The sequence below is a fragment of the Lissotriton helveticus genome, chromosome 7 (assembly GCF_964261635.1).
Source record: "Lissotriton helveticus chromosome 7, aLisHel1.1, whole genome shotgun sequence".
NCBI lineage: Eukaryota > Metazoa > Chordata > Amphibia > Caudata > Salamandridae > Lissotriton > Lissotriton helveticus.
The window spans coordinates 1,189,590,913-1,189,617,149 of NC_136068.1; the positions used below are offsets into that span (position 1 = coordinate 1,189,590,913).

The 26,237-nt window shown below is 49.7% G+C and overlaps 1 protein-coding gene across 1 annotated transcript in view; it reads left to right on the forward strand.

Moving 5' to 3' along the window:
- POLG2 (DNA polymerase gamma 2, accessory subunit) overlaps window positions 1-26,237 on the forward strand; it is a 378,043-nt gene that overhangs the window by 286,340 nt on the left and 65,466 nt on the right. Inside the window, exon 7 of the mRNA XM_078654341.1 lies at window positions 24,174-24,254. Coding sequence (XP_078510467.1) covers window positions 24,174-24,254 — 81 coding nt within the window. The remainder of the gene's footprint in view (window positions 1-24,173; window positions 24,255-26,237) is intronic.

Below are 26,237 nucleotides of genomic sequence, written 5' to 3' on the forward strand. Positions count from 1 at the left end.
GGGCCTCTGGTCCTGCACCCTCCCCTTCTGATTGTTGTTTGTTAGGCCTCTTAGTCTCAAATGTAAGTTTCGGTTGTCGCGTATCTGGACGCCCCATCTTGGATATGGGCGAGATGTATGCCTTGATATATCCAGGAAGCACTCCCCCCACATCAAGGTAGTCGTCGCTGTCCTCGCAACAGGATCTCAGCGATATCCAGGCCAGGAAGGCGCACACTTCTTTACCACAGCTTGTAGGCGCCCGTATTCAGTATCACAGTGTCCGCTAGGGTCAATCCACTGTCAGCCAGCAATGCACCCAGTCCAGTAGCCCCTCGTATCCTCTAGTTCTTCCAACGACCCCTATTTCAGGGAGCCCGGAGGGAATGGGGGTACCCAACCCACAAGGCCTCCGTGTCGCTCCGCACTGGGCTGTAATCTACTGCTCCGCACATCTTCCGTCCAACAGGCCCCAGGGGGGATTCACCTGATGCCAGGATCCAGTCCTAGCCCTACCTGTATGTAGGTTGTACCCGAGCACCGCTCTCCACCGACTATGCCCTCCAGTCAGAAAGCCAACCATGGGCGGGAGAAGAGACGGCTTCGGTCGCAGGGCCCCGCCTCCTCTATTTCTCAGGCCGTCTCAGCAGTCCTCAATCTTCCCTCTGCAGGTACCTCTCCCAGATGACCGCTGCCGTGGCTTCAGCCCACCCAGGCGGCGTCCGGGAAAGCCGCACTATGCCCAAGCAGCAGTACCCGCAAGTCTCGCCGGGAGCCTCCTCAAAATGGCCGCCCCTCGCTCACGGGAAAGGAGCAGTCCGTCCCTCTCAGAGCGCTCGGGGCAGTCAGCAATCGGCCAGGGGGTGCGAGGCTTTCACCACTCACCCTCCGCACAGCCCTCGAAGTTGGTCGCACCTCACCAGATCGACCTCCCCCGCAGGCTCAGCGCCAGCCGATGTCCGCGGCCCACACACCTCGTGGCAGGCCGGGGCCTCTCGTGGCCGAGCTCCCCGCAAAGCGGCTCCAGGCCCCGCAGAGCAATCACTCGCCCGGCACTTCTTCTGGCGGATTATTCACGCAGCTTGTATCCGCGGTTCCAATGTTCACACCGCTGAGAGCCCAGTGTCAACGGGTATCATCTCCCACTAATTCCACCGGGAGTCAGCAGGGGTAGAGCAGGATAAATGATGGATCTTGCAGCCGGTCAGCGGGAGCCTCACCTTACGGCGGCCTTTCCGCTCGTGCGCCACCAAGCATCTTTTATAGCTAAAGAAGACCTCTCCCTGGCCATTATCTTTCTGATGTCAGCTGCATCAAACTTATTAGTAGCTCTTTGCTAGCGAGGGACTTTTTTTTTAAACCATATTTTATGTTGTTCATAGAAAATCAGCATGTTACACAGCACATTAGGCTGAACATACCAAATAAATACTTCAGCAGAGACAACTTGCGTTTTACTCATTCAATACACCAAAATATTCCCACCATCATCCTTAAGCACTTAAATAATGTACATTATTTTAAGTTGTGCTTCTTTTGCCTGAAATATCGTAAAGAAAAGATTGAATTGCCTCTAGGGAATTTGATGGTGTTTCCTGCATACTGGTGCTTCTGTGTAGTTGGAAGTTATAGTATACAGAAAGTGACATTCTGAACATTATCGTTTAACACGGTCGAGAAACTTTGTTCTGAAGAGAGGTGTTATACCTGTTTTGGAAATCTATGTGAACATCCACGGCGCAGAGACAACACACCAGTACTAACCAAACCCTTCAGCACCCTGGTACTCTAAAGGTCTTGCTAGCAATACACAATCCATCCATAGATAGGAAAGAACATGGAAGATAAACAGAACACCAAAGGTCCTATTGATACTTACGTTTCTCTGCACAACACACATACAAGTCATCACAACACCCAAAGCAAAATACTATACTAACCCTGTCAATGAAGCCACCAACAGAAGCAGAAAGCTGTTCTAGACAAACAAGCACTGCATCAACCGCCTGTCGAATCCACATATTCCTCTCTCCACAGAAAAGTGCAATGCCATCAATCTCTTTATCTGTGAAATGATACAGAAGATCCAACAGCACAACAACATCAAACCTGCATTAATTCTTACAACTACACCTTCCCATAGAACGCCGCCAAGATTTCCCACCAAAGCCCTATCTCTTCCAGAACTCGCTGACATACTCAACTCCCTCAAAGTCACTCCTTATGAAGATGTCTTACCATCTTCCTTCATCAGAGCTCTCTGGGGATGCTCTCTTACCCCTACTTACCATTGCCAATGCATACTGTAGACCTCTTCCAAGAAACTCTCAAGATAGACCAGATCCTCCCACTCCTAAAGAAATTTATACTAGACCCTGATGACCTTGCCAACTATTGACCCATGACTCCCCTACCATTGATAAGCAAGGTAATTGAAAAAGCAGTCTATCTTCAATTCCTGAATCCTATAAAGGATAACTATTTCTTGCATGACTACGAATCTGGCTTCAAATCACGCTGCAGCATGGTGACCGCTACCCATGTATCGTAGACAGTACCCTCTTGACCACAAATGAAGGTGACGTTTGCCTCTTGATATTACTGGACCTGCTGGCTGCCTTTGATCCAGTTGACCATCCAACTGTCATACGCCCCCTGTAGTTTTGAATGGGATTCTCCCACAGTGTCCTTCACTGGTTCTCCTCCTGCTTTTCCAGCTGACACAAGGTTGTTCACACTAAAACCGCCAGGTCGCAAAAGATCCATATCATCTGGGGAGTCTCTCAGGACTCCATAATATCACTTGTCATCTTCTATATTAAAGATGTGTAGAAGCCTTCACCTGCCATATTAAGCTTATACATGGAGCCACTGTGTGCACTACTCACAGATAACACCCACAGAAAACTGCATCAAGATTCACCAATATTCAGACGATACACAACTCTACTTGAAAGTCGTCTCTGCCTGAACTGTCCAAATCCTCAAACACCGCTTGCTCATCATCCAGACCTGGCTGTCCAGCACCTATCTAAAGCTCAATACATAATTGATGTTATTTGTCAAGAACAGCAAACAAGATACAGTACAAACCTTGCTCAATGACATGAACTTTGACGGCTTCAAACCCCAACTTTCACTAAATGCTAAGGAACTTGGATTCACCCTACATACCAGCCTCGTCCTCAAGGAGCTCATACCCAAAAAAACATATTGATGGCCTGGTACCAGCTTTCCCTTCTAAAGAAAGTCAGACAGTCTCTTCCAGGAAATGACAGAATTGCTGATCAAGCCCCTGTTGTCTAGATGGTGGTAATGCCCTACTCCATGGCCTCCCAGACTCCACATGGTTCCCATTATGGGCATCCTACACAGTGCAGCATTTTTCATCTAGGGCCTGAAGAAATGTGATCACATCACCCCCAACCTGATGGAACTTCATTGGCTACCCTTGCCAGCCCGCACCATTTTTAAAACCAGCCGCATCGTTTACAAAGCTATCACGACCAGCCCAACTGCTGATCTTGCAGACAAGCTCACCATCTCTGATGGTTCTCTGCACACCTGCAGCCAGGACACCACTAAGCAGTGCAACAATGAAAAAACAAGACAATAGGCCTTTTCCATCGGTGCACCCAAGATGTGGACAACATCCCATTATCAGGACCGCCAATGCTGCTCCAATTGAATAAAGAGTTGAAGGCTCTCCTTTTTAAAGAACACTACATAACAGTGCATTAACTGTGGTGCACAACCCAGCTTCCTCTCCTATTGCTCTATGACTTTATGCTTGTTTTTCACCATGTACAGCGCTGTAGAAATACCATATACGTACATACTGGCATGCAATGCCCATAGGGCTGAAAGGGCTTAAACTACCCCGTCATGTGTGGCAGCCCAGGCTGAGACAGCTTCCTTGGGCACACACACAGCCGTTCGCAAGTACTTCACAGATCTTTTTTTTTTTTTTTTTTTTAAAGTCAAGTCTTTTTTTATTTCACCCCCAAGACAGGGAGTACTCAAAAATCGGACTGGTACACAGCGGTAAGCCTACAACCCACTCCGGGCCGGCCGCGTCAGGGCATGATGCAATAAATAACATTGATAGTTCTCATAGGCAACAACATTGTACACAGCGGTTCGCCTACAACCCAACAGGGACGGCCGCGTCATATATTACCCACTGTACGCCGGACAGTCACTGCCTAAGATAGCCCGGTCCCTGGGACCGAATGTAACCAGTAAACCAGAAAACTTAGTACTATGAGACCAATGGGGTCTGAACTTCAACAGAGTATCAGAAAGGATGAGAGCAGATCAGAGTAGACAGTAGGAACAAGTAAAGAGAGAAGATTAGGAAAGAGAGAGGGCTCAGAGTGCATCGAAGAGGGCGGGGGGGTAGGGAGGAGAACATTGCGCCGGACAACTGGTCAGTTTGGAGCACCTACATTGTTCTAGGCCTCACGTACTGGGGTTTCTATGTCAGCAGCCTGTCTGGGTCAGGGGAGATCACCGCGTCTTCCACTAGGCACAGCGCCCGAAGCTTGGGGGGCATGTGTCGCATGCGTGTTACTGCACATAAGTATTTTACCAGAGGCTGCCAGACCGCCTTAAAGCGTGTGTTGCGCGCCTGTAATCTAGCTGTGAGGAGTTCAATTGTTATGACGTGCCAAAGTTGCACAAACCACGCAGCAATGGGCGGCGCTTCCGTCTTTTTCCAGTATAACGCAATGAGCTGCTTAGCTGCCCGTAGCATTTGAAGCACCAATGTCCAATCGCTCCGGGTGATAGCCTTCAGGCCAGCAGGTTTAACACCCAGCAATAGTGTGCTAGTGGCTTCAGACAGAGGAAACCCCAGAACCCCCCTAATGTGGCTTAAGACCTCCTTCCAAAAGAGGGTCAGCGAAGGGCAGGTCCACCATATGTGTAGAAAATCTCCAGTCGCAGACCGACACCTCCAACACTCAGGGGAAGAGGCCGGGAACATTCTGTGCAAACGCTGTGGCGTGTAGTACCACTGTGTCATTATTTTATATTATTTTATATGCGTTCTCCTGTTGTGGTATGCTATGATATATTTTGGGTATGTCGCGCCACAACCGGCACCACTGTGCCGAGGTGATGTCTGTGTCTGAGATGGATTGCCAACGCTGCTGATACGGATGGGAGGGCGGCGTGTGAGAGTGCTGTAGGAACTGGTAGATTTTTGAGATCAGGCCCTTCGATTCAGTGAAGGAGCGAGCCAGACGATCGAACGGAGTGAAAGCGCGCGTGGCCGCCTGATATGTGCCATCTGCCATTAGCCAATGCCTCAGTTGAGCATATTGCATCCCAGCATCGGGCGGTACTCGGGCTGTACTCGGAATTCCTCTCTGCAGTGTGCGAATGTCTTGAGAGAGCCCCCATCAAATAGATCCATGAGCACTCTACAGTCACCCTGGGGCCACTTATGGAATGCCCTAGTACGATGGGCCGGAGGGAAGCTCGGATTCCCCTCAATTGGGGTGTGTGGCGAGGGAAAGGTCGTGAGGCCCCTGCGTACCGCTATTCTGTCCCAGATCTCCAACACCGTTTTCGTGGGCACCGCCATGTATGCACTCGGAGGCCGCCCCACCTTAGATTTCCACGCCACATCCCAGAAGGTGCGCCCAGTCACGGCTCTGTCCATGTGGAACCACCCCTTTTTCGTTCTCAGTTGCGCCCCATTCTACTATAAAATGGAGATGTACTGCCCAATAGTACTCCACCAGGTTAGGGCAGGCCAGTCCCCCCCGATCTCGTGGCGCCAACAGAAGAGCTTGGGAGAAGCGAGGCCCCCTCCCCCCCAGATGAAGTTTGTCAGGTCTCGCTGCAAACCTCTTATGTTATGAAGCGGTATGGGGGTGGGGAGACACTGGAATAAATATAAGATTTTGGGTAGGATGGACATCTTAATTGCATTGATTCTGCCCAGCCATGACGGCACGAGCAGCTTCCACCGCCGCAGATCTTCAAGGACCGAACGTCAACACTCCCTCCAGTTGACTTGCGTCCAGTCGTCCAGTGAGGGGGTCAGCTGGAGGCCAAGATATCGGATAGACTGGTCCGTCCACCGATAAGGGGCTATCTGTTCCAAATGAGGGATTTCTGTCTTCGGGATGGTAAGGTTGAGGGCCCAGGACTTGTTGTGGTTGATTCTCAGGCCAGAGACACGCTCAAAAAGGCTCAGCGCTGAGTGCACTGCCGGCAGGGACTCTCTGGGCTTTGTGAGTGTGAGGATGAGGTCGTCCGCGAAGAGCGCTACTTTGTTGTCCTGACCGCCTAGGGGGATGCCATGGATGTTAGGGGCCCGGCGAACCATATCCGCTAGGGGCTCAATTGCCAGGGCAAATAATAGGGGCGAGAGTGGGCAGCCCTGTCTGGTTCCCCTCCCGATGCTGAACGGCTCAGTGAGCTGTCCGTTAACTCGGATCCTGGCCCGTGGTGCAAGGTACGGCGCCATGATCCTAGTGATCATCTTCTGGCCGAACCCTATCTTATGTAGTACCGCCCGTAGGAAGGACCAGTCCACCCGGTCGAACGCCTTTTCCGCGTCTAGCGAGAGGAGGCAGGCTGGGATCTGCCAGTGGTGAGCCTTCCCCACCAAATGTGCCACCCTACGACGTTGTCTGCCCCCTGTCGGTTGCGGATGAAACCCATCTGGTCTGGGTCTATCAAGCCCGGCATATGGGGATCCAGTCGCTTCGCTAGTAACTTGGTGTATATTTTAAGATCAGTGTTTAGTAAAGCAATCGGGCGGTATGACGCGCACAATGTAGGGTCTTTCCCAGGCTTCAGGATTAAGGCAATTTCCGCCAGTCCCATATCAGGGGACGGTCCCTCCTCATCCGTAAAGTAGTTGTATAGTCTGAGAAGGTAGGGTCTGAACTGCGCATGGTACATGCGATAGAAGGATAAAGGGAGCCCATCCGGTCCCGGAGTTTTCCCCAGGGGGAGCTCTCGGATGGCTAATGCTATCTCCTCCTGCGAGATCGGTTCCTCCATTAACTTCGCATAATGGGGATGTAGCGTCGTCCCGCCGTACTGCCCCAATACTTCCTCCACCATCTCTGAAGGCGGTTTCTCTTCATGGTATAGTGCCGCATAATAGTCCCTAAAAGCCTGACATTTATCCTTCTCCGCCACTACTCTGTTCCCATTTGGCGATTGAACGTTGGCTATATGTGCTTTAGCGGCACGGGCTCTCAGCCTCCTCGCCAGTAGCCTCCCCACCTTGTCCCCGCCCGTAAAATACTTCTGTTTCAATGCCAAGAGGGATTTCTCTGCCCTATTTGTGCGCAACATCCTGAGCTGCCCTCTAAGATTGGCCAGCTGCCGTCTCGACCGCAGGGTAGAGCAGCCCTGATCCTGTATCTCCGCCATCTTTAAGTCTCCCGTTAGCCTATCCTCCAGCGCTCGTGCCTTGCGTGTCCGCGTGATCGAGAGGGATGTAATGTGCCCCCGTATCGTGGCCTTGAAGACGTCCCAGACCACTGGAAAGGGCGTTTTAGGCAGGTCGTTGCTCTCGAAGTAGTACACAATGGCCCCCCTGATGTCCTCAACGTCTGCCGCATCCCGAAGGATACTCGGCGGCAGACACTACCTCCGTTCCCGGGCAGGACAAGCGGTCGGGTCCTGCAGGAGTAACTCAACATGGGCGTGGTCGGAGAGCGAAATATCTGACATAGTGACCCCTAGGGCTTCGCGGGTGAGATCGTGAGAGATAAACAAATAATCGATGCGAGAGTAGGATCGGTGTGCATGTGAGTAGAACGAGAACTCCCTCTTGTCTGGGGAGAAGTAACGCCACGCATCGAACAGCCCTAAGTCTGTTATCTGCTTGCGCAGTGCCGAAGACATTGCTCCCGCACCACTGAAGGATCCATCTCAGGGTTCCAGACCAGGTTAAGGTCCTTCCCTATAATAAGTGAGGGGCCACCCTGCGGCACCTGCTCCCTCAAAACATCTCCAAGGTATCGATCTTGCGCCTGGTTAGGTGCATAAATATTACACAGCGTGTAGCGGCAACGCCCAACCTCCACACCCACTCTAAGGAAGCGCCCATCGCCATCTCTAAAGAGCCTGTCGCCTCCCCGCCTGATGCCAGCCCTACACAGTATCGCCACTCCTGCTGTCTTTGTGTCTGCCGCAGCCCAGAACTGGAGGGGGTACCTAGGGTGTGCCATGCGCGCGGTGTCAGCTTGTAAGAGATGTGTCTCTTGCAGGAATATGATGTCTGGGTTTTGTCGAATGAGGTAGTGCCATGCCTGCTTGCGCTTATTGGGTGAGTTAAGGCCCTTCACGTTGAGCGTTAGGACCTTCAAAGGGCTAGGTGTGTTTACTGCCATGCTAGGATCTTGTCGTGTGTCATCCGCACCCCCTTAACAGTCCTCCCGCATACGCAATACTCACAATAGGCATGCACTCGCGCAGTCCCACCCCAACCCATTACCCCCTCCCCGCACTCCCCTGAGAAGGGAAAGGAAAGGGAAAGTAGTATAGCAGGAAACAAGAGAAGGAGGAAAGGAATAGAGAGAGAAAGAGCGGCCAATGGGGCCACCCATCTTTACCTAACAATCGCGGCCAACAGGGCCATGGTACAGTCCCCGTTACAGAGCATCCTGCACCCGCAGGTTTGGACACACTCTGGGATGTCACTCCCTATGGGGCAGACCGAAGGGGGTTTGTGGCGGTCTTAAAGATCTAACTACTGGGGTCTCCCGCTACCCCCCCCCCCCTCAATCTAGGAGCCAGGGTGGTGTGTGAGGAACCGCATTGCATCCCTTCTCTCAAGGAAATGTGTTCGTGGGAGTGAGGCCTCCACTCCAGAAGGTAATAAGCATACGCCCCGCGTTTCATGGTGTTGGGGAGCGCCCTCCGGACTCTTCTCTATCCCCTTCAAGGGATCGGATATGAGCTATAATGTCCTGCTTAGTCTGAGAGGGTGAACGCTCAGTCTTGGGGGATGCACGAAGCTGCCGACGTACTGTGGTCCAAGACGGTCCAGCCGGTATCCTTTCCTGCCTACGGGGCTGAGATGGGCTCGCCGGCGGTGTTGTCGGCAGGCTGATGAGTTGCACTGCCTCCGTATAGGACCTTATGATTCTACGCTTGGATTCCCACTGAAATATGAGCGCAAATGGATGCCCCCATTGGTAGGCGATGCCCATACTGCGCAATTGCTTGGTCACTGGCCGAAATGCTCGTCTCCTCTTCAGGGTGTTGGGCGCCAGATCTTGAAAGATCTGAATCTTGTGCCCCTTGTATCGCAGATCTGATTTGTCCCGCGCTATTTTCCACATTGCCTCCTTTTCGGCGAAGAAGTGGACCCTAGTCAAAATGTCCGGTAGGAGCCCCGGCTCCCCGCAGGCCCGGATAGACGATGAGCGCGATCCAAAGCCGGCTGGGAGGCGTTCTCGCCACCCCAGACCTCGTCTAAGAGCTGCGCCACATATCCCATGATGTCCTCCCCTTCTTCTCCAAGAGGGACCCCCCGGATGCGGAGGTTGTTACGGCGGCTTCTGTTCTCCAAATCCTCCTGCTTTACTTGAAGCTCAATATTCTGCTCCTCAAGGGCCGCCAGACGCTGCCATAGGTGTTCCTGGTCCTCCGTGCGCGTGTCCATCGTCCTCTCCAGCCCATCCACGCGGTCCCCAAGATCCGTGACCTCCTTCCGTAATTCCTTCACACATGTGTGCACCTCAGTCCGCAGGGATCCTATTTCCATTTTCAATTCCGACATGAAGGTGGTCATAAAGGCCTGGGTGACTGGCGGGGAGTCTCCAGCGGTCTGGGACGAGCTCTCACCGGCTGCAGGCGCCCCCGCCTTTCCCCACATTGCCACGACAGTGTTGTCCTTGGGGGTTACAGTCGGGTCGGCTTTGTTTCCTTTATTAGAGCGCGACATTGCCAGCTTCACTTACTCCCAGCCGAGAAGTACGGGTGGTCCCTACGACACCCCGGGTAGTGGATCAGGGCGCGAGGCGCCAGCAAAAGCAAAGGCCCACACTCACTCACTAACTTCTCCACACTGTAGCACCCCAACAGGTCCTCCCCTCCACCCACCGGGTGCAAGGCTACGTGCGGGGGTCACCAGGCCCGCCGTTAGGGGTCCGGGCCACCAACTCGGTGAGGGCAGGGGTCAGGGCACAACACAGAACACCAGTACAGCTCCCACGACCCGGGGCAGCGAAGGCAAGAGGCTCAACAGGGCAACAGGATAACCCCTACTTCAGATCACTGAGAGCAACTGCCCGCCCTGGCGCATGAGATTACACCCCTCCCCCGCCGCATTCGAACCCGGGGGTATTCAAGAGGAAATGCAAGCATTGCCCAGCCACTACACAGCTACAGGAGGCCTCCGCGGCCTCGCCAGCAATCTCCTCTGTGAAGGCACCCAGGCAACAGCTTGCGCACCCCTACTTCCAAGCTGCAGACCAGGCCGCTACTTCTCCAGGCCGTCGCACCAAGGTCCACTGTTGGTGCGCAGGTCGCAAATAGGTACTGAAGGCCCCTGCAGCAAGTCCCACGCCGCGCCAAGCACCCCACCGTCCAACGAGCCACCAAAAGCGCCAAGGGCCCACAGTAGAGTTGAAAGGCTGCCCGTACCCTCCCCAACCAAAGGTCCGTTGCTCACAGTGCTGGGCCTCGCAATGCAATTCCCACTCCCAAAGCTGGCGGGCCTCACTGTCCACTGCCGCCCTGCACCCTGGCCCAGCTCCGCTCACCTTGGTGTCTTGGTCTGTCCCAAGCCAGCTCCCCGTTTCAATGTCCCACCGGAGAGCTGGGCCTCACCCACTGCCGCTGTCTGCCGCCTCAAGGCTCGGGTCTAGTCTCGCCTAGGGTCGCTTTGCTAGTCTCGCCGCCGAGTCCCTCCACAGCTGCCCATAGTCGGGGCGCGATGGTCCAGGGACAGGCCAGCCCCACAGTGCCAAGTGAAAGCTCCTCCAGTAAGCTCCTTCGCCTCTTCTGAAGCCTGACGCACTCCAGGCCCCGTGGCATCCCGGGAGGGCCGACTGCCCAGCCTCCCCTCTCTCTCAGGGCCTTTCCGCAGGGCCACAAGCCGGCCCTCCGCCAGATGATCTCCAGCCCGTAGTGGGACCACACAGGGGCAAGGCATCAACCCCCAGACGTGCCTGCCCCTTACCTGGGTCACAGCGCTCCGTGTGCCAGGATATCTGAATGATCGCTATGGCAGGCCCCAGTGAGAATGCACACAAGAGGAAGGCAGGGGCGTACACTTCAGGCGCCTGGTCCGGGGCAAGCACTAGGGCCCATGTATGTGCAAGCAAATCTTCTCCCTGAAGGCTGAAGGCTACATCAGACTCCCCCCAGCGCCACAGAAAGGCTAAGAGTCTCACCGGGCAAACCAGGCCATAAGGGAGGGCCCCGCCAGCCAATGCACAATATGGCGGACCCCACCTCCAGTCCGCTGTCCTCCGCCCGGTTAGCCCCTGCAGTCGCCTCCGGAGTGAGAAATCACCAGCTCCACCAGCCAACAATGTCGTGCCTCCCCGCCCCCCAGGCAGTTCAACACAGCAGGGCAGGTCGCGGGAGGGCCGAGCAGCGGTTCCAGGCCGCAATCTCGAAATGGCGGTCAGCAATTCTCCCGCCTCTACCCCTTAAAGCCGCACGTCAAGCAGCCCACAGCCACAGCACTCAGCACTCAGCCGTCAGAGCGATGCCCGCAGCCAGGATCCGGGCCAGCCGAAGCTATCTGGGGGGTCCACCTCCGTGTCTGCAGCCACGCCCCAGCCGCCAACCTCCGCTCGCCTCTGCCCGCCGGCCGCAGTCAGTCTCAGACGGAGCGCCTCAGTCCTCCTCAGCGCTCCGCACCGCAGGGTCACCCAGTGCCCCCAGCCGCTTGCCGCCCACTCCGCAGGCACTCAGGGCGCCACGGGAGGTCGACCGGCCTGGCGCCGCCAGTCCCAGGGCCACACGGCCCGCAATCACACCTCCGGGCAGCCCCGCCGACCCCCTCCCGCGCCTCACCGTAAGACTTGCCGCAAGATGACAGGCCGCAAGGATCGCAACCGCCAGTCGCCTTCGCCGGCGCCCTCACCGCAAGCCCCCGGGGGCAATCCGCACACCCCGGCAGGAAAGCCCACTCCGAATCCACGGGGTGGGGCCAGCAGGTGTACGCCTCGTCGATGCTCCGGTGGCCGCCGTGCAGGCCCCGCTCTCAAGATGGCGGGTCGAGCTGCCCGCCTTCCCCAGGTCCAGCCCGAGAGCCAGGCCCAAGCCGCCTCACCCCGTCCATAGGTCTCCCGCAGGCAGCCCGGGTCGCGCACTCCGCCTCACCGCCACTGGAGGGTGCCGCCTCTTCCGCCTGCAGGGTTCAGTATGCAGCCACTGGGTCCAGGGGCGCCTCTACCAGGGGACTCACAAAACGGCGGGACGCTCCTCCAGGCCCGCCACTGACAACCTCCGTAGTCCGCCGTATGCCGCCACCTGAGAGCCCGGAGCTTCCCAAGAGTCACCGGCCACCAAAACACCCCAAGCGTGGTCCAGAGGTGCCGTTTTCAGCCCCCCAGCTCTGCCTAAATTGCTTCTAAAGGCGGCTGGGTGCGGGATCCCTTCCAGAGCACGTCTGTTCACATAGCCTGCTAAGCCACGCCCCCCCACTTCACAGATCTTTAAAAGACCATTTACTTGTTAACGAGGCTTTGTTGTTTTTTCACCCTTCTTAGAGCCCCTGCAGCTCCACTCTGACTATTGCTGGAAGAATTAGCCCCCCGACCCTCGAAATTTTTAGTAGCCCCGCTAAAATTTGGCTCTAGTTGTGCCTCTGCGTACATACTTATTGGTAATTCTCTTTGCCCTGGGTACTGGTACGAAGAACAGTCCTTCCCACTTGACCTAATCCATTGGCTGTAGTTTTTGGTGGTAGTGGAAATTTAGGGTTGCGTTCTTTAGCAATTCCTTGCTGGACAGACATTCCTAAAATGCAGGCACATGGCTGGTCTTCTCTTTGGACTAAATGATGATAATATTGCAACCTGCACTGCCTGCTACAACCACCTGCCTACACACTAGTGCTTTGAAACCCAGGCCGGGGAAGGCGCCGCTGGACCCAATGGGGGCCCGGGGCAAACGCCGCCCGGAGGCGGGAAGCCCCCGCTCCCCCATCGCGAAAGCCAGCGAAAGAAGGGGCGACCAGGATTAGTCGCCCCAAAGTTGCCTACGGCCCGCCCATTTGGGGCGAGTTGGCGAACGGCTGGGGTAGTTAAAGAAGGGCGCAAGGCCTTGAGTTAGCACACACACAACCCCCCCCCCCCGAGAAGAAAGAATCCCGCACACCCACACCAAAGGACGCAGGCGTCGCAGCCCCAAGGCAGAGGTGAGGCGGAAGAAACCCAGGAAAGATATACATAAGAGAGAAACAATTAATAGAGGTAGATGGAAGGCTCACCCGGTGTCCTTGGGATGCCTCACGGCAGCGGCACTGAAGGAGCTAATGACGGCACACAGCCACTGACAGAGTGGATGTGATGCTCCCACAGGGTCCTTGGGATGCCACAGAGCAGGGGCCATGAGAAGCAGGCAGGGGCCCAACAAAGGGTCCTTGGCAGGTGGAACGGCACTTGCAGCCCGGGCAGGTCCTGACGAACACCCACCAAATCGTAAGCAAGTTGAAGTCTGGAACCGCGACACAGAGGCCCGGCCAAAGGAGCACCCCACAAACTATACTGTCTTCGAGCACATAACAACAAGAAATGTACAAAGACAATGAATGTATACAATAACATGAATGTTAATGAATGACCAATAAAATTGCGAATTGTACAACCATGTTATATTTGAATAAACTGCAACCTTTTAAGGCACCAAATCACGTTGTCAGTGGTGTAATTTAAAGGTTAAAGGGACGCAGTTAAGTGGGCAGGGGGGCGGAAGACACTCCCCTGGGAGGAGTTTGTACCTGGTCAGACGCAAGTCAGCCTTCAAATCCCCTCCCACTAGGCAGACGAGATATCGTGCCTGCTGGTGTTTCCCAAATGCCTGGCATAACTCAGGTCAGAATGACTGCTACAAACATAGGAACTTTTCCATCTAGGCTCGCACATTTTTGTCTTGTTGCAGACTGACCTCATGAAATCTGGGAGCATGGTGCTCTTCCTGGGACAGGTATCCGTATCTTCCATTTACAGAAGCGAAAAAAGGAAAATGAAAGGTTTCTAAATGCGTGTGTTACGCAGGCACAGGGCAGGTAATTTGTTTCACTTCCTATCCTAGTTGTAAATATCTCCGCTTTACTGCGACAGCATCCTTTGCTTTTACTGGATTAAGCCAGGCTTGAAGGCCGCTGGATCATAGAGGTAGTGAGGTGCCTTCCCAGATCACCTCTTCTTTCCCCTTTGAGCCCCAGAATGACGGCCAGCAACAGATCAGTCAAGTCTACTGCAGGGAGATGGTTAACTCTACGCATGCGCAGTAGCATCCCCTCCCTCGGAACAGAGGAGGCCGTTCCTGCTCTGATACTTTTTTAGGTCTCGCCTACACAGAGCGCGCTGCATAGGAGAGACCTAATGCCATCGGCACCGCTTTTTCAGCAAAAAAGAGCACGCGTTGGATTGCATGCAATGCAAACGCGTGCACGTCTGGAGATTTCCTTCCGGGAGCGTGCGGCGCCATCTGGTGGCACCATATGGCCGCACGCTCCCGCAAGGACAACGCGCATGTCCCATCCCCAAGGCTAGCTAGAACAACCCCTTCTCCGGCTCCTCCTCTAGTCGTCACTGATAAACGGTTCGCACACTGACGAGTTTTGAGCTGGGCGGGGCGCCGTAGTAGCGAGTCAACTTGCCAGCTATAAAGATGGCAGTGCCTGCAGATCTGCGGAGTGATGAGCAGGAGAAAGACATTCTGTACGATTTACTAGTCAACACAGAATGGCTACCGGAGTCTGAGGTGCAGGTGAGAGCCGGCCTCGGGCGAGCGCCTGCCGACGGAGAGTTAGCAGTGAAAGCTGCACCTTTTAGTTGCAGGACAGGGGAGCCACGTAGAGGGAACTCTGCTCTCACAGAGCGAGGGAATTCACAGCATCGCTTATGCCCACGTCACGCACGCCGGCTGACGTGTCTGTGTTTAAAATAAGCACCCAATTGTACCACTTTTGTATTTGTCCCTTATAGCTTTAGAGGCACTTTGCCAAAGAGCATTAATGATAGCTTAGTGAAGTGCTTGGCCCATGTAGAGCAACTGATATTGTGCTGTCCAGGGTAACTCGCGAGCCTGCTGTTACTTCACAGCTACTTATTTTGGGGACACGTGAAAGCCTCTACCATTCCCCCAACCAAACCAGCCGCGGCAAAGGCAATGTAAACTAATGCTTTATTTGCTCAAATTTGCTTAACCGGAGTTGTGCATTCGTTCCACCTTTAGTGCAAGGATCTTGTAGTGTGGTGGAGATTGGTTTGAGGGGCACGATATTAGAGTGACATTGGTCTCCATCTGGGTCCATACCAGTCTGGGGATATCACTCTACTTCACTGTGCCTTAATTTTCTTAGTTGATAAATCTCGTAAGACCTTGTTTGTCTAAATCACTAGCATATCTTAACCAAACATAAATCACAGTTTTACTGTATTTTTGTTTTCTCCCAGTTTCTGATTTTATTCATCTCTCTGAAGCTCAACTTTCAAGTGAACGTTAACTAATCATGTAACAATATAAGTTACCAGAACAGGAAATACACTGTAAATAACACAAGTGTGATATCCACATGCAAGCAAGACTATTTAGGTGGTTCTATTGTGGCATTTGTGCAATAACCTCACATGAGTGAAAAATGAATAAAAATGTATCAAACCACAAATGTTCTGATGTGACTGTCCCATGTATGGTATAGGGTTCCCCTACTGTATGCCTGACTGCGTGTCTGTTATCTTGACTTTTAACTCTTACTTTGGCCATGGCATCTGTTGTAATCTTCTGTTACTGTTTCACGTCTACTATGGAGTGTGGAGCACTGTGCCTAGTGTGTTCCACATTCCACCTAGAAGTGTATGGGTCTAACCTTGGCAGTTGAAGACGAGCTGGCCAAGGATGAGCCACACTTTTCACTCTCGATATACTACTTAAATAAAACGACTTTGAAGTACTTACTTGTTTTTTATTGTTTCGTATTCATTTAATTAACTCTCCAATGCTGTTTTCATGGAGGGATTGCAGCCCCGCCCACTTTGGTGTCCCGATTGCCTGCCCAGTATTCACTCTCAGCTTTTACTGAACTTTTGTATCTGTTTTTCTGCAGTATACCAGTCCTCTTTCCAGCACTTGATATTGTTAATGAATGTGCTTGAATGGTGTGTCTCTAGATTGTGAATTTTCACATAGCCTCAATGCACTAGTGCTTAAAACACCTATGTCACACCTTCAGGTATTCCTGTCTCTTTATATGTTCTTCTGCTCTCCATGTCGTCTTTTTCCTTTTCCTCTTCTCACTCCTTCTCTTACTTTCTCCACTTCTTTCCTCTGTTCTCTTGTTTTCCTTGGCACTAGGCTTCTCCCTCTTCTTCGCTGCCATTCTCTGTTGCTCTCTTTTTCTCTTACTGTTTATTCTGCTTTCTCTCTTTTTTCCTCACTTTTTTCTTAACTTCTCTCACTATGTCCACCTCTCTCTTCTTCATCACCCTGTCGCTAGGCCACTCCATTGTCCTTTCTCACTCTCTCTACCATGTTCTTTCCATCAAACGTTCTCAGCTATTTAGTCCTTTGCATCTTCCTTCCAGCTTTCCTCCCATTTCCGTTTTACTTATTCCCCTTTCTCTTCCTTTTCCTCCTACCCACTGTTTCTCCTCCTTTACTACTTCTCCCCCTTTTCCTTTACTGCCTTCTCGTCTGGCCTGCAGCTCCCTTTCCCACTCTTTTTCACCTCTGTCTTCCTCTCTGTGTGTCTCTCGCTCTCTCTCATGCTTTCTCTTTTGCTAGCTTCCTTGCTTTGGGGCTTACCTGCGACAGTGCATACACTCTCGCTTGTTTAGATCTGCCCTAAACTATTTAGCAGCAAGGAAAATGCGATAATAATGCTGCTCTGGCTAAATTAATTGGTCCAAAACAGAATGTGTGTAAAACTAGTTCAAAAAGTTAAGGAAACTACTGCTTATATCTATGCAAATCCAGAAAGTTAGAGGATAGACGACTGGATATAAAATCGGGCTGGTGTACACCCTTGTGTCTGAGGTTAGTGTCATCAGAGGTAACGTGGCTGCCACAGACTTATATGGGGTCAAGAGTTTGCATTTAATGTAAAATAGCTCATTGGTTTCACAAGCTTTTGTTACAAAGATCCTTGTGTTACTGGCTCCTTGCATTGTTTTGCAGGGCTTGCTCCCACTTTTCGCAATTAACTTTATGAACTTTTTTTTAATGTTACATTAGCTGACAAAACTGGTGTGGGAACAAAACCACAACATAATTAAATATTCCGACTGCCCGATGTTGGGACAAGGTTGATTCGGCCAGTCACTTTATTTATTAATTTACAAGCTCGATTAACACTCTTGAATAGGTGTGCTTGCCAGACACGAAGATAGACAAATGCTTCAGGGTCTTAAATGAAGCTTAGGAAGAGCATTTAAGTTTTGCATGGACTCCCACTAAGGCACAGCCTCAATACCGAAAGTGACTTGGATTTGTTAAATTTAGTCCAGAGACTGTGATGTTCCTAAAGTGCAATCAGCTTCCGTGCAAGGATTTTCAGAGCCCCAGCAAAATTGCATTTTACTGTTTGTGTGCTCCCCAAACAACAAGGCCATTTGTGCCAATAAGGTGATTTCCTCTGCCTTGTTGGAGGGCCAACAGCTTCAGTCTGAAATACTTTTTCATTGACCAACCAGCTACCCAATCCAGTCCCTGCCAGGCTGTGCTCTACTCACCCGCTTGTTATGTTATGTAATAGGAAACTTCTGAAGTGCATTTTCACCGAAAGGTTTCATGGCACTGAGAGCACTAGCGGCAGGGTAGCAATGTAACATAGTGATAAACTTGTGTGAAGAGCCTTGTTGTTTGCAGTGTTCTGAATTATTTATAGGAGGTTGCTGCTCTTATGTTGGCCAGAAAAGTTTCAAGTGCCGGGAGCCAACACAGCAAACCTGGTTCCCTTTTAGCCACTTTCTATAGGATTTGGGAATCTCCTGGAGATAGAGATGGGCTGATCTGAGGTTGCACCTAGGAGTATAGTTCTTTATTCTACAGGAAACAAATATGGGGCTTTTACTCTGCTGGATTTTGAAAATCGTGCAGGCTGAATTAAACAATGTTCTTTGTGCAATTGGAACCCAGTGTAGTTTCTTTACTAAGGGTGTAGTGTGGCAGCATCTTGGCTGTCGCTAGACCTATCTAGCTGCATGATTATGGACCAGCTGCAGTCTTTGGCACAGACCCTTTGGGAGGCCCAGGTAAAGGGCATTAACATATTCAATGCGGGACATCACTAGTGCAACTACAATCTGGATGAAGACTTCAGTTGAGGAAACATTCAGATTTTACTGAGCTGAAAGAAATATAAAACTTTATAAATAAATAAATAAACAGGAAGAAGTGATTGTTGCAATCTGGGGTTTCATTAACAGACCTTCATCAACAAGATTGCCAAGACACTGCATATCCAATAGGTCTCGCCTTTGGGACCTTGAAAAGTATTTAATTCTACAGTACAATATCCTTGGTGCAACAACAGCTGTTGCATGGCTAAACACTTATAATGTCCCAAAAGCGAGACCTATTGGCTATGCCAATGCTTGTCTTCCCTTTACGTTGTCCTTAAGGGATTGTCAACAAAGTAACATCTACGCGAATGAAAGGACCCCACTGAAGTACAGTTCTGCATTTCTTTAAAGTTATATTTACAGTTTATTCTTTCATGTTATTTGTAACGTTTTGGATTTTTTGGGATATATTGGTTTTAGTGTTGGGAGGTAAACAAGTAAATTGTCTGAATTAAGCTGCTTTTATGTCTCCTGACATTAACCAGCAGGGAGCGCTCAGGTCATTTGAGGCATTGCAAAAATTGGTCTTGAATTGGGCCAGCGTCAGCCCCAGACTGGGAACCGAAAGCAGCTCTGGCAATATTCTCAGACGTGCCCCAGAAGAAAAACTGCCTGGCCTCTGCCCGGAGGCTGTAAATGCTTTCCTGCTGCTTTTGTAACTGGGGGCTGATATTGCAGCACTACAGCAGAACCGGTCCCCAGTAACAAAACCGGCCCCACCACCACATTTCCGGCCCCTACCTTCCAGCATCCTGGGGAAACGCCAGATGCCCCATACGGCCAGTCAGCCTTGGGCAACGTTGGCGGAGTGCTGCTGGAAACGAGGATGTTGTACCAGATCCAGGGTCCTTAGATAAACCAGCATTGGCAAAGCCAATAGATGGGGTAGACTGAAGAGGTGTAGAGGGGAGTACAGTGGAGTGTCATGAGAGAAGTGTCGTACTGTGGAGGGATGTAGAGTGGGGTGGAGTAGAGTAGCATAGAGTTGAGTAGAATTGAGTGGAGTAAAGTGCAGTGACGTACAGTGGAGTGATGTGAAATAGAGTGAAGTGTCATTGAGTGGATTGGAGTAGAGTGGTGTAGAATGGAGTAGATTGAAGTAGATTGGTGTGGATTAGAGTGGCATAGAGAAGAGTAGAGTGGCATAGAATGGAGTAAAGTGGAGTGGAATTTGGTATAGTGGAGGGGTGTAGAGTGTCGTGGAGTAGAGTGCAATAGAATGGAGTGTCGTAGAGTGGCGTTGGATTGAGTGGATTGTCGTAGACTGGAGCGAAGTGTCGTAGAATGGAGTATCGTAGAGCAGAGTCCGTGGAGTGGTGTAGAGTGTCATAGAGTAGTGTGGAGGGGTGTGGACTGGGCATGCATGGAGTGGAGTAAATTGTCATAGAGGGTCATAGAGTGGCGGGTGTAGAATGAAAAGGCAGAGAGTGTGGTAGAGGGCATGGAGAGTTATAGAGTGGGCGGTCATAGAGTGGAGTAACGTGTTGTAGAGTAGAATGTCGTGGAGTGGCAGCGCCGTAGTAGAGTAGAGTAAAGTGTCAGTGTGGCATAGCATGGAGTGTCGTAGAGTTGGCTAAAGTGGAATGTAGTAGAATGGCGTCGAGTGTCAGAGTGGAGGGGCGTAAAGTAGAGTGGGGTAAAGTGTTGTAGAGTGGAGGGGCATAGAGTGTCGTAGAGTGGAGGGGCATAGAGTGCGAGAAAGGGTCATAGAGAGCAGGGGCATAAAGTAAAGTGGAGTAAAGAATTGTATAGTGGAGTGGCATAGTGTAGAGTGTAGTACAGTAGTGTAGATTGTAGTGGAGTGGTGTTGAGTGGAGTAGAGTGGTGTAGCGTAGAGAAAAATGGAGTGTTGTAAAGTGGCAAAGAGTGGAGGGTCATACAGTGAAGGGCTATAGAATGGAGTAAAGTGATCTAAAGTGGACTAGCTTAGAGTGAAGTGGCATTGCATAGAGTGGAGTAAAGTGTCAGAGTGGCATAGCAAGGAGTGTCATGGAGTTGAGGAAAGTGGAGTGTAGTAGATTGGCATGCAGTGTCATAGAGTGGAGGGGCATAGAGTAGAGGAGCATAAGGAAGAGTTGAATAAAGTGTTATCGAGTGGAGGGGATAGAGTGGAGTAAAGTGTTTTGTAGGGGCATATATAGCGGAGCAGCATAGAGTGGCGTGGAGGGTTGTAGAGTGGAGTACAGTATTGTATAGTGGAGTGGCATAGCGTACAGAGCTGCAAAGTGCCATAGAGTGGAGTCCGGTGTCGTAAAGTGGAGTGGAGTAGAGGAGCATAGAGTGTAGTAAAGTGGAGTGGAGCGGCATAGTGTGGAGTACCGTAGAGTGGCATAGAGTGTAGTAAAGTGAGGAAGAGTGTACGGGGATCTCGTAGATTCGAGTAGAGTGGTGCAGAGAGGAATAGAGTGGCCTAGAGTAGAGTGGGGTTGAGTGTGGTTAAGTGCCATAGTTTAGAGTGGAGTGGAGGGTCATAGAGTCGAGTAGAGTTCTGTAGAGTGGAGAAAGGTTCTGTAAAGTGGAACGGCGTAGAGTAGAATAAAGTGATATAAAGTAGGGTAGGGTGGTGTGGAGTGGAGTGGTGTGGAGTGGAGTGGGGTAGAGTAGTGTGGAGTAGGGTGGTGTAGAGTGGAGTAAAGTAGCATAGAGTGGAATAGAGCATTGTGGAGTATCATAGAGTGGCCTACAGTGTTGTGGGGTGTCGTAGAGTAGAGTGTCATGGAGAGGAATAGAGTGGCCTAGAGAAAAGTGGCATGGAGTGTCTTAAGAGTGTCATGGATTAGAGTTGTGTAGAGTGGAGTGGCATAGAGAGGGTGGCATAGAGCGGAATGGTGTAGAGTGGCGTGGAGAGGCGTAGTGTTGTAGAGTAGGTTGGTGTAGAGAGGAGTAAAGTAGAGTGACTTAAAGTGAAGTGAAGTGGAGTGGCATACAGTGAAGTAGAGTCTGGTGGTGTAGAGTGGAGTGTCATAGAATGGAATGGAGGGTCATAGTGTCATGGAATGGAATGAAGTAGAGTAGAGTGGAGTGGAGTGACTTAAAGTAGGGTGGCGTAAAGTGGAGTAGAAAGGCGTGGAGTGGAGATGCATAGGGTTGAGTAGAGATGCTTAGAGTGGAGTAGAGTGTTGTAGAATGGAGTGCCACAGAGTGGAGAGGGGAAGATTAGTGTGTTGTAGAGTAGTGGAGTGGCATAGAGTAGAGTGGTGACGAGTGGCGTTGAGTAGAGTGGAGCATAGTAGAGTGGATTACACATGGTGTAGTAGTGCACTGCCATTACAGACAACACATTTTCTATTCAAAAGAACATTGCATTTGCACAGACATACAGCTTTACTGATAAAACAATATAGCGCACAAACAATAATTTGTGAAAGTTGGCATCACATAGCGTATTGATTTGTTTCGATGGTATGAAAACATTTGTTTCCGTGCTTCATTTGTGCTTTCCTAATTGTGATATTTCTGAAATATTTCCAGTTTATTTAGACATTAACATTTTGGTGTGTGCTAGAAAAATGCCTTTCCCTTCACCCCCCTTTATTGTCACATAAATCCTCTCACTTTGAAGTCTGCGAAAGAAAAGGAAACACCAAGCTCCCCTGTAAGTCAGAGCCTGCCATTTGACCCCTGTCTTTGAATGCACAACAAATGTGACAAGATGAGAATAAAATGTAAAGGTCTATTTACAGAAAGTAAGCACTTATGGAAGAATACAGTAAACGGGCTATGCTCCACGGGATGGACTAAAACATGCTGGACAGCCTAAAACAAATAAAGCCAGCATGTGACTGGTAAGCAATAAGTGTAATCCATTTCTAGGTCAGCCTTCAGAATGTCCCCAAGAAGTCTATAGCTACCAGACAGCTACACTTTCTGGTAGGCTTCAACCTAAAAAGGCCTGCTGTCTTCTTTTTACTTTTTTACACATATTAGTCTGCAGTTGAATGGTGTCCTGGCTGCGGGTGTGCTGAAATCTTCGAGATATGGTGAGCTTGTCTGAAAAATAACCTTGCAAAGCTTCCGCTGCCATACACATCAACAAATAAAATGATAACTCAACACTGGTACTTGTCACACCACAATTGGTCATTTTAAGTACAGATATTTCAAGCAGGTGGTCCAAGCACTTGTCTTGCCGATCCTATACTACGGCAGCGCTACGCTTTGTGGCCTTCCCAAATACACCCTGGCTCCACTAAGTGCATCAATGAATGCTGTGGCTAGATTGATCACAGGTACCAAACAAAATGAGCACATATCCCCAGTCCTAAAATCCCTTAAATGGTTACCCTACGAAGCTCGAATTCAGTTAAAGATTGCCGTTCTGGCGCACAAAGCCCTGCATTTCAAAACTCCCAGGTACCTAGTCAAAAGCTTGAACTATCCTGTGTTGGTAGAGCCTCAAGAAGCGCCAACACTTTCCTCTTGAAACCACTCATCCTTAGCAAAAAGAGAACTTGTCACCGAGCCTTCTCCGGAGCTGCCCCGAAGATATGGAACACTCTTCCACCGGAAGTACGCAGAATCTCCTCAATGACTGCTTTCAAATTGGAAGGCAAAAGATTCCTAATGAACAAATTCTTACCCTAATTGGGCTAGGTTCACCTGCTCAAAGTCATTGATCCTACAACCATTTTACCATCATATGATGCTGCTCTTCTTTACCGCATTGTGTGCCCCGCTATATACCTGTTTATTGTATTACTATCCCTGATTCATTTGTCTTGTAATTATGTGATTATTTGTTTTGTATTCTAACTTGTTGTCGATATTGCATTAATGTACTTTCTTCCATCCTTTTGTAAAGCGCTCTGATATCCTCCCGGATCTTGTTTGCGCTATATAAAACTTTATAAATAAATAAATAAATAAATAAATATGAACTTTGTATGCTGTTGTTTTTCATGTAAATTGGTTTGGACTGTGAAGAAGGCCTGGATTTCTGGATATTTTCATCACTGGTCCTTGGCATGACCAGTGAAAATCTCGTTGAAAACGTTAGTAACTGGAAACTGTTCATGCTTGGCCTCTGTGCAGTATGAATTTTGCTCCCAGTTTCAAAGACTAAAGACTATACATTTTGTCTTTTTCCATCAAATTACTTTAATTCAGTGACTTATTTCTTTATTGAATTGTTTGTCATTCCATCTCAAATTTCTTTTGTGGTTAACTTTTACTCAATTTAGGTACTGATCCTCCAGCCTTCACAGAAAACCCTTAAATTGTCAATAACGTTGAGGCAGTTTTGTTGACTTAAAATGTACTATGCTTTCTCGGACTGTGTTCAAGAAAGTTTCCTTTTATCTTAAATCCTTCTTTTGTTTAGAAAAAAAAAAATCCGTAGTACTGTGAAATTATTTTATAATTAGCACTTCTCTGACTGTAACTGTGCAAAATAAACACATTTGGATGGGTTTTTTTTTACCAAGGGTTCTAAAATTGTGGAATATGCACCAAATATCTTTCTGTGGCTTCCCAGCATCTCGATAGCCTATGCCAAAACATAACTGTGACGCACATAATCTAATAATGTGAAGCATGTGAAAGCTAATATCTTTTGTGGTATCTCTACTTTGTATTTAGGCAATTTTTAGATTAATGCACTCTGGTGATTATGGACACTCATTCACAAGCCTCTTGTTGCAAAGTAATTCAATACCAAATAACCATGAAAAGTCTTATTAATCTTAGGTATTGAAGCTTCACCCTTGTTTGGCACCTATTACAGTTGCTTTAGACACAGGAAAAGGACCGGCACAGGACTTGAGACAGGTAGGATCAATGCACCTTTTAATGTTTTCTTCGTTTTTGTTTAAGAAATTGAGTCAAAATGTTGCATTGATTTAACTATTTTTCATCTGATGCTCAGCAGGACAGGCGCAGGCGTATCATCAAGTATTATGGTCCCTGCTGAGATGGAAATGGCAAGAGGCTGGAAAGGAGGGGGCAGCGTGTTACAGGAACTGACTGGTGGGAAAAAAGCAGTGGCAAAGCCAGTAGGTCTCGCCTTTTGTGCCCTATTGGCTGTGCCAATGATTTTTAGCCAGGCCTCACATTATTTGTGATGCTGTGTAGAGTGGATAAAGTAAAAAAAATAAAAAAAGCCTTTAACAAAGCTGCCCGCATCATGATACTGAAGTAAACAAAAATGTGATGGATGGGATGCTTGAATTGATCGAAGCCATTAGTAATTACACAGGGTAACTTCTCAGTGCATCATTTTTTGCCCCCCATGGCACCTCAGATTGGACCCAGCCATCACTTTCGTGTATCCTTCAGTGCGACGAGGGTCCTGTGTTCACTGTGCCACTGAAACCTAGGTACATCCTACTGAAAAGACCCAATCAGGGCAAAACGGGTCCTGGTTGCTTTTGTTCTGATTCCTGGAGGACCTGTACTTTGAGGTCTCGCTGGACTGGAGCAGAGTCTAAACTGACTCGCTCGAGGCTGGGTTTGAACTGTGGTTGCATATGTGTAGTGTTCTGGGTTTAGTGTTTATATTACTGCACTTCTCTGCATCTAGCTACTCAGCCAGTGTGAGTGTTCCAGGTTTAAGTAATGTGTGTATAATTTATCTGACATGCTTTTACACTTGTGCCATTTTCCTATATGGTGTTAAGGGTTCCCTCACCCTCATTTCAGTACCTTAGTTTGGTACATGAGTTCTCCCACTCATGTTTGCGCAAAGTATTAGTTAAGGGTTCTCTTACCCTCATTTGCATTAGGGTATCCCTGTTTTTGGGATGGGTCAAGGTCGCAATCCTTTTTCCCCTCATGGTTTTACCATATGTTAACCCTTATGTCTGGGTATAGGGTCAAGTCTTTGTTTCCGACTTTACCTTCTCTACCTGTGTTGGACACCTTTGTTGTACGTTTATTGCGTGCATGTCGCACTGTGCGAATCTCTCTTTTGTGTCCAGTGTGTAAGACGCCCTGTGCATCACATTTTTCTCTTTGTCTTGTGTGAAAGCTCACTGTGCTTCACCTTTTCTTTGTGTCTGTATGACACATTGTGCTGCACCTGTCCGTGCCACGTGTGTGCTTGGGTCCTGTCCCTTGTTACACCTTCTTGGTTATGGGTAACCCCATATTTTCTCAGTTCCTCTCATGAGGAGTGGAAATTTTGCCACATTGTGCTGCACCTGTTCGTGCCGCGGGTGTTTTGGGGTTTGTCCTTTCAACACTTTCATTCATGGGTAGCCCCATATTTTCTGTGTTCCTCACATGAGGAGTGGAATTGTTTTGCCACATTGTGCTGCACCTTCCCGTGCTGACTGTGTTTTCTTTCTGTGTTCCTCACATGAGGAGTGGAATTGTTTTGCCACATTGTGCTGCACCTTCCCGTGCTGACTGTGTTTTCTTGGGTTTGTCCCTTGTTACACCTTCGCTTATGGGTTAGTCCCATGTTTTCTTAGTTCCTCTCTTGAGGAGTGGCTTTTGTTTGCCACTGTCTACCTTCGTGAAAACGTTTTCTTCACGTTAGGTCTTGCTCACTTGTTGTTTGTGAGTTCGTCTCTCATATTTCAATTTTCTTTTTCTTCAGTATTGAAGGAGGAGGATGGTGTCAATGTTAGTATTTACTGTCTCCTTCTTCCTTCTTTCCTGGTTTTTGTCTGTTTACCCTCTCGTGGTGTGAAGTCCTTCTCATCCCTGGGTTCACGGATAAATGTTACTACTATATACTTTGATTGTAGATAGTTTTCAAATATTACTACTGTATACTTTGATTGTGAGTAGTTTTCTTCTTCACTCTCT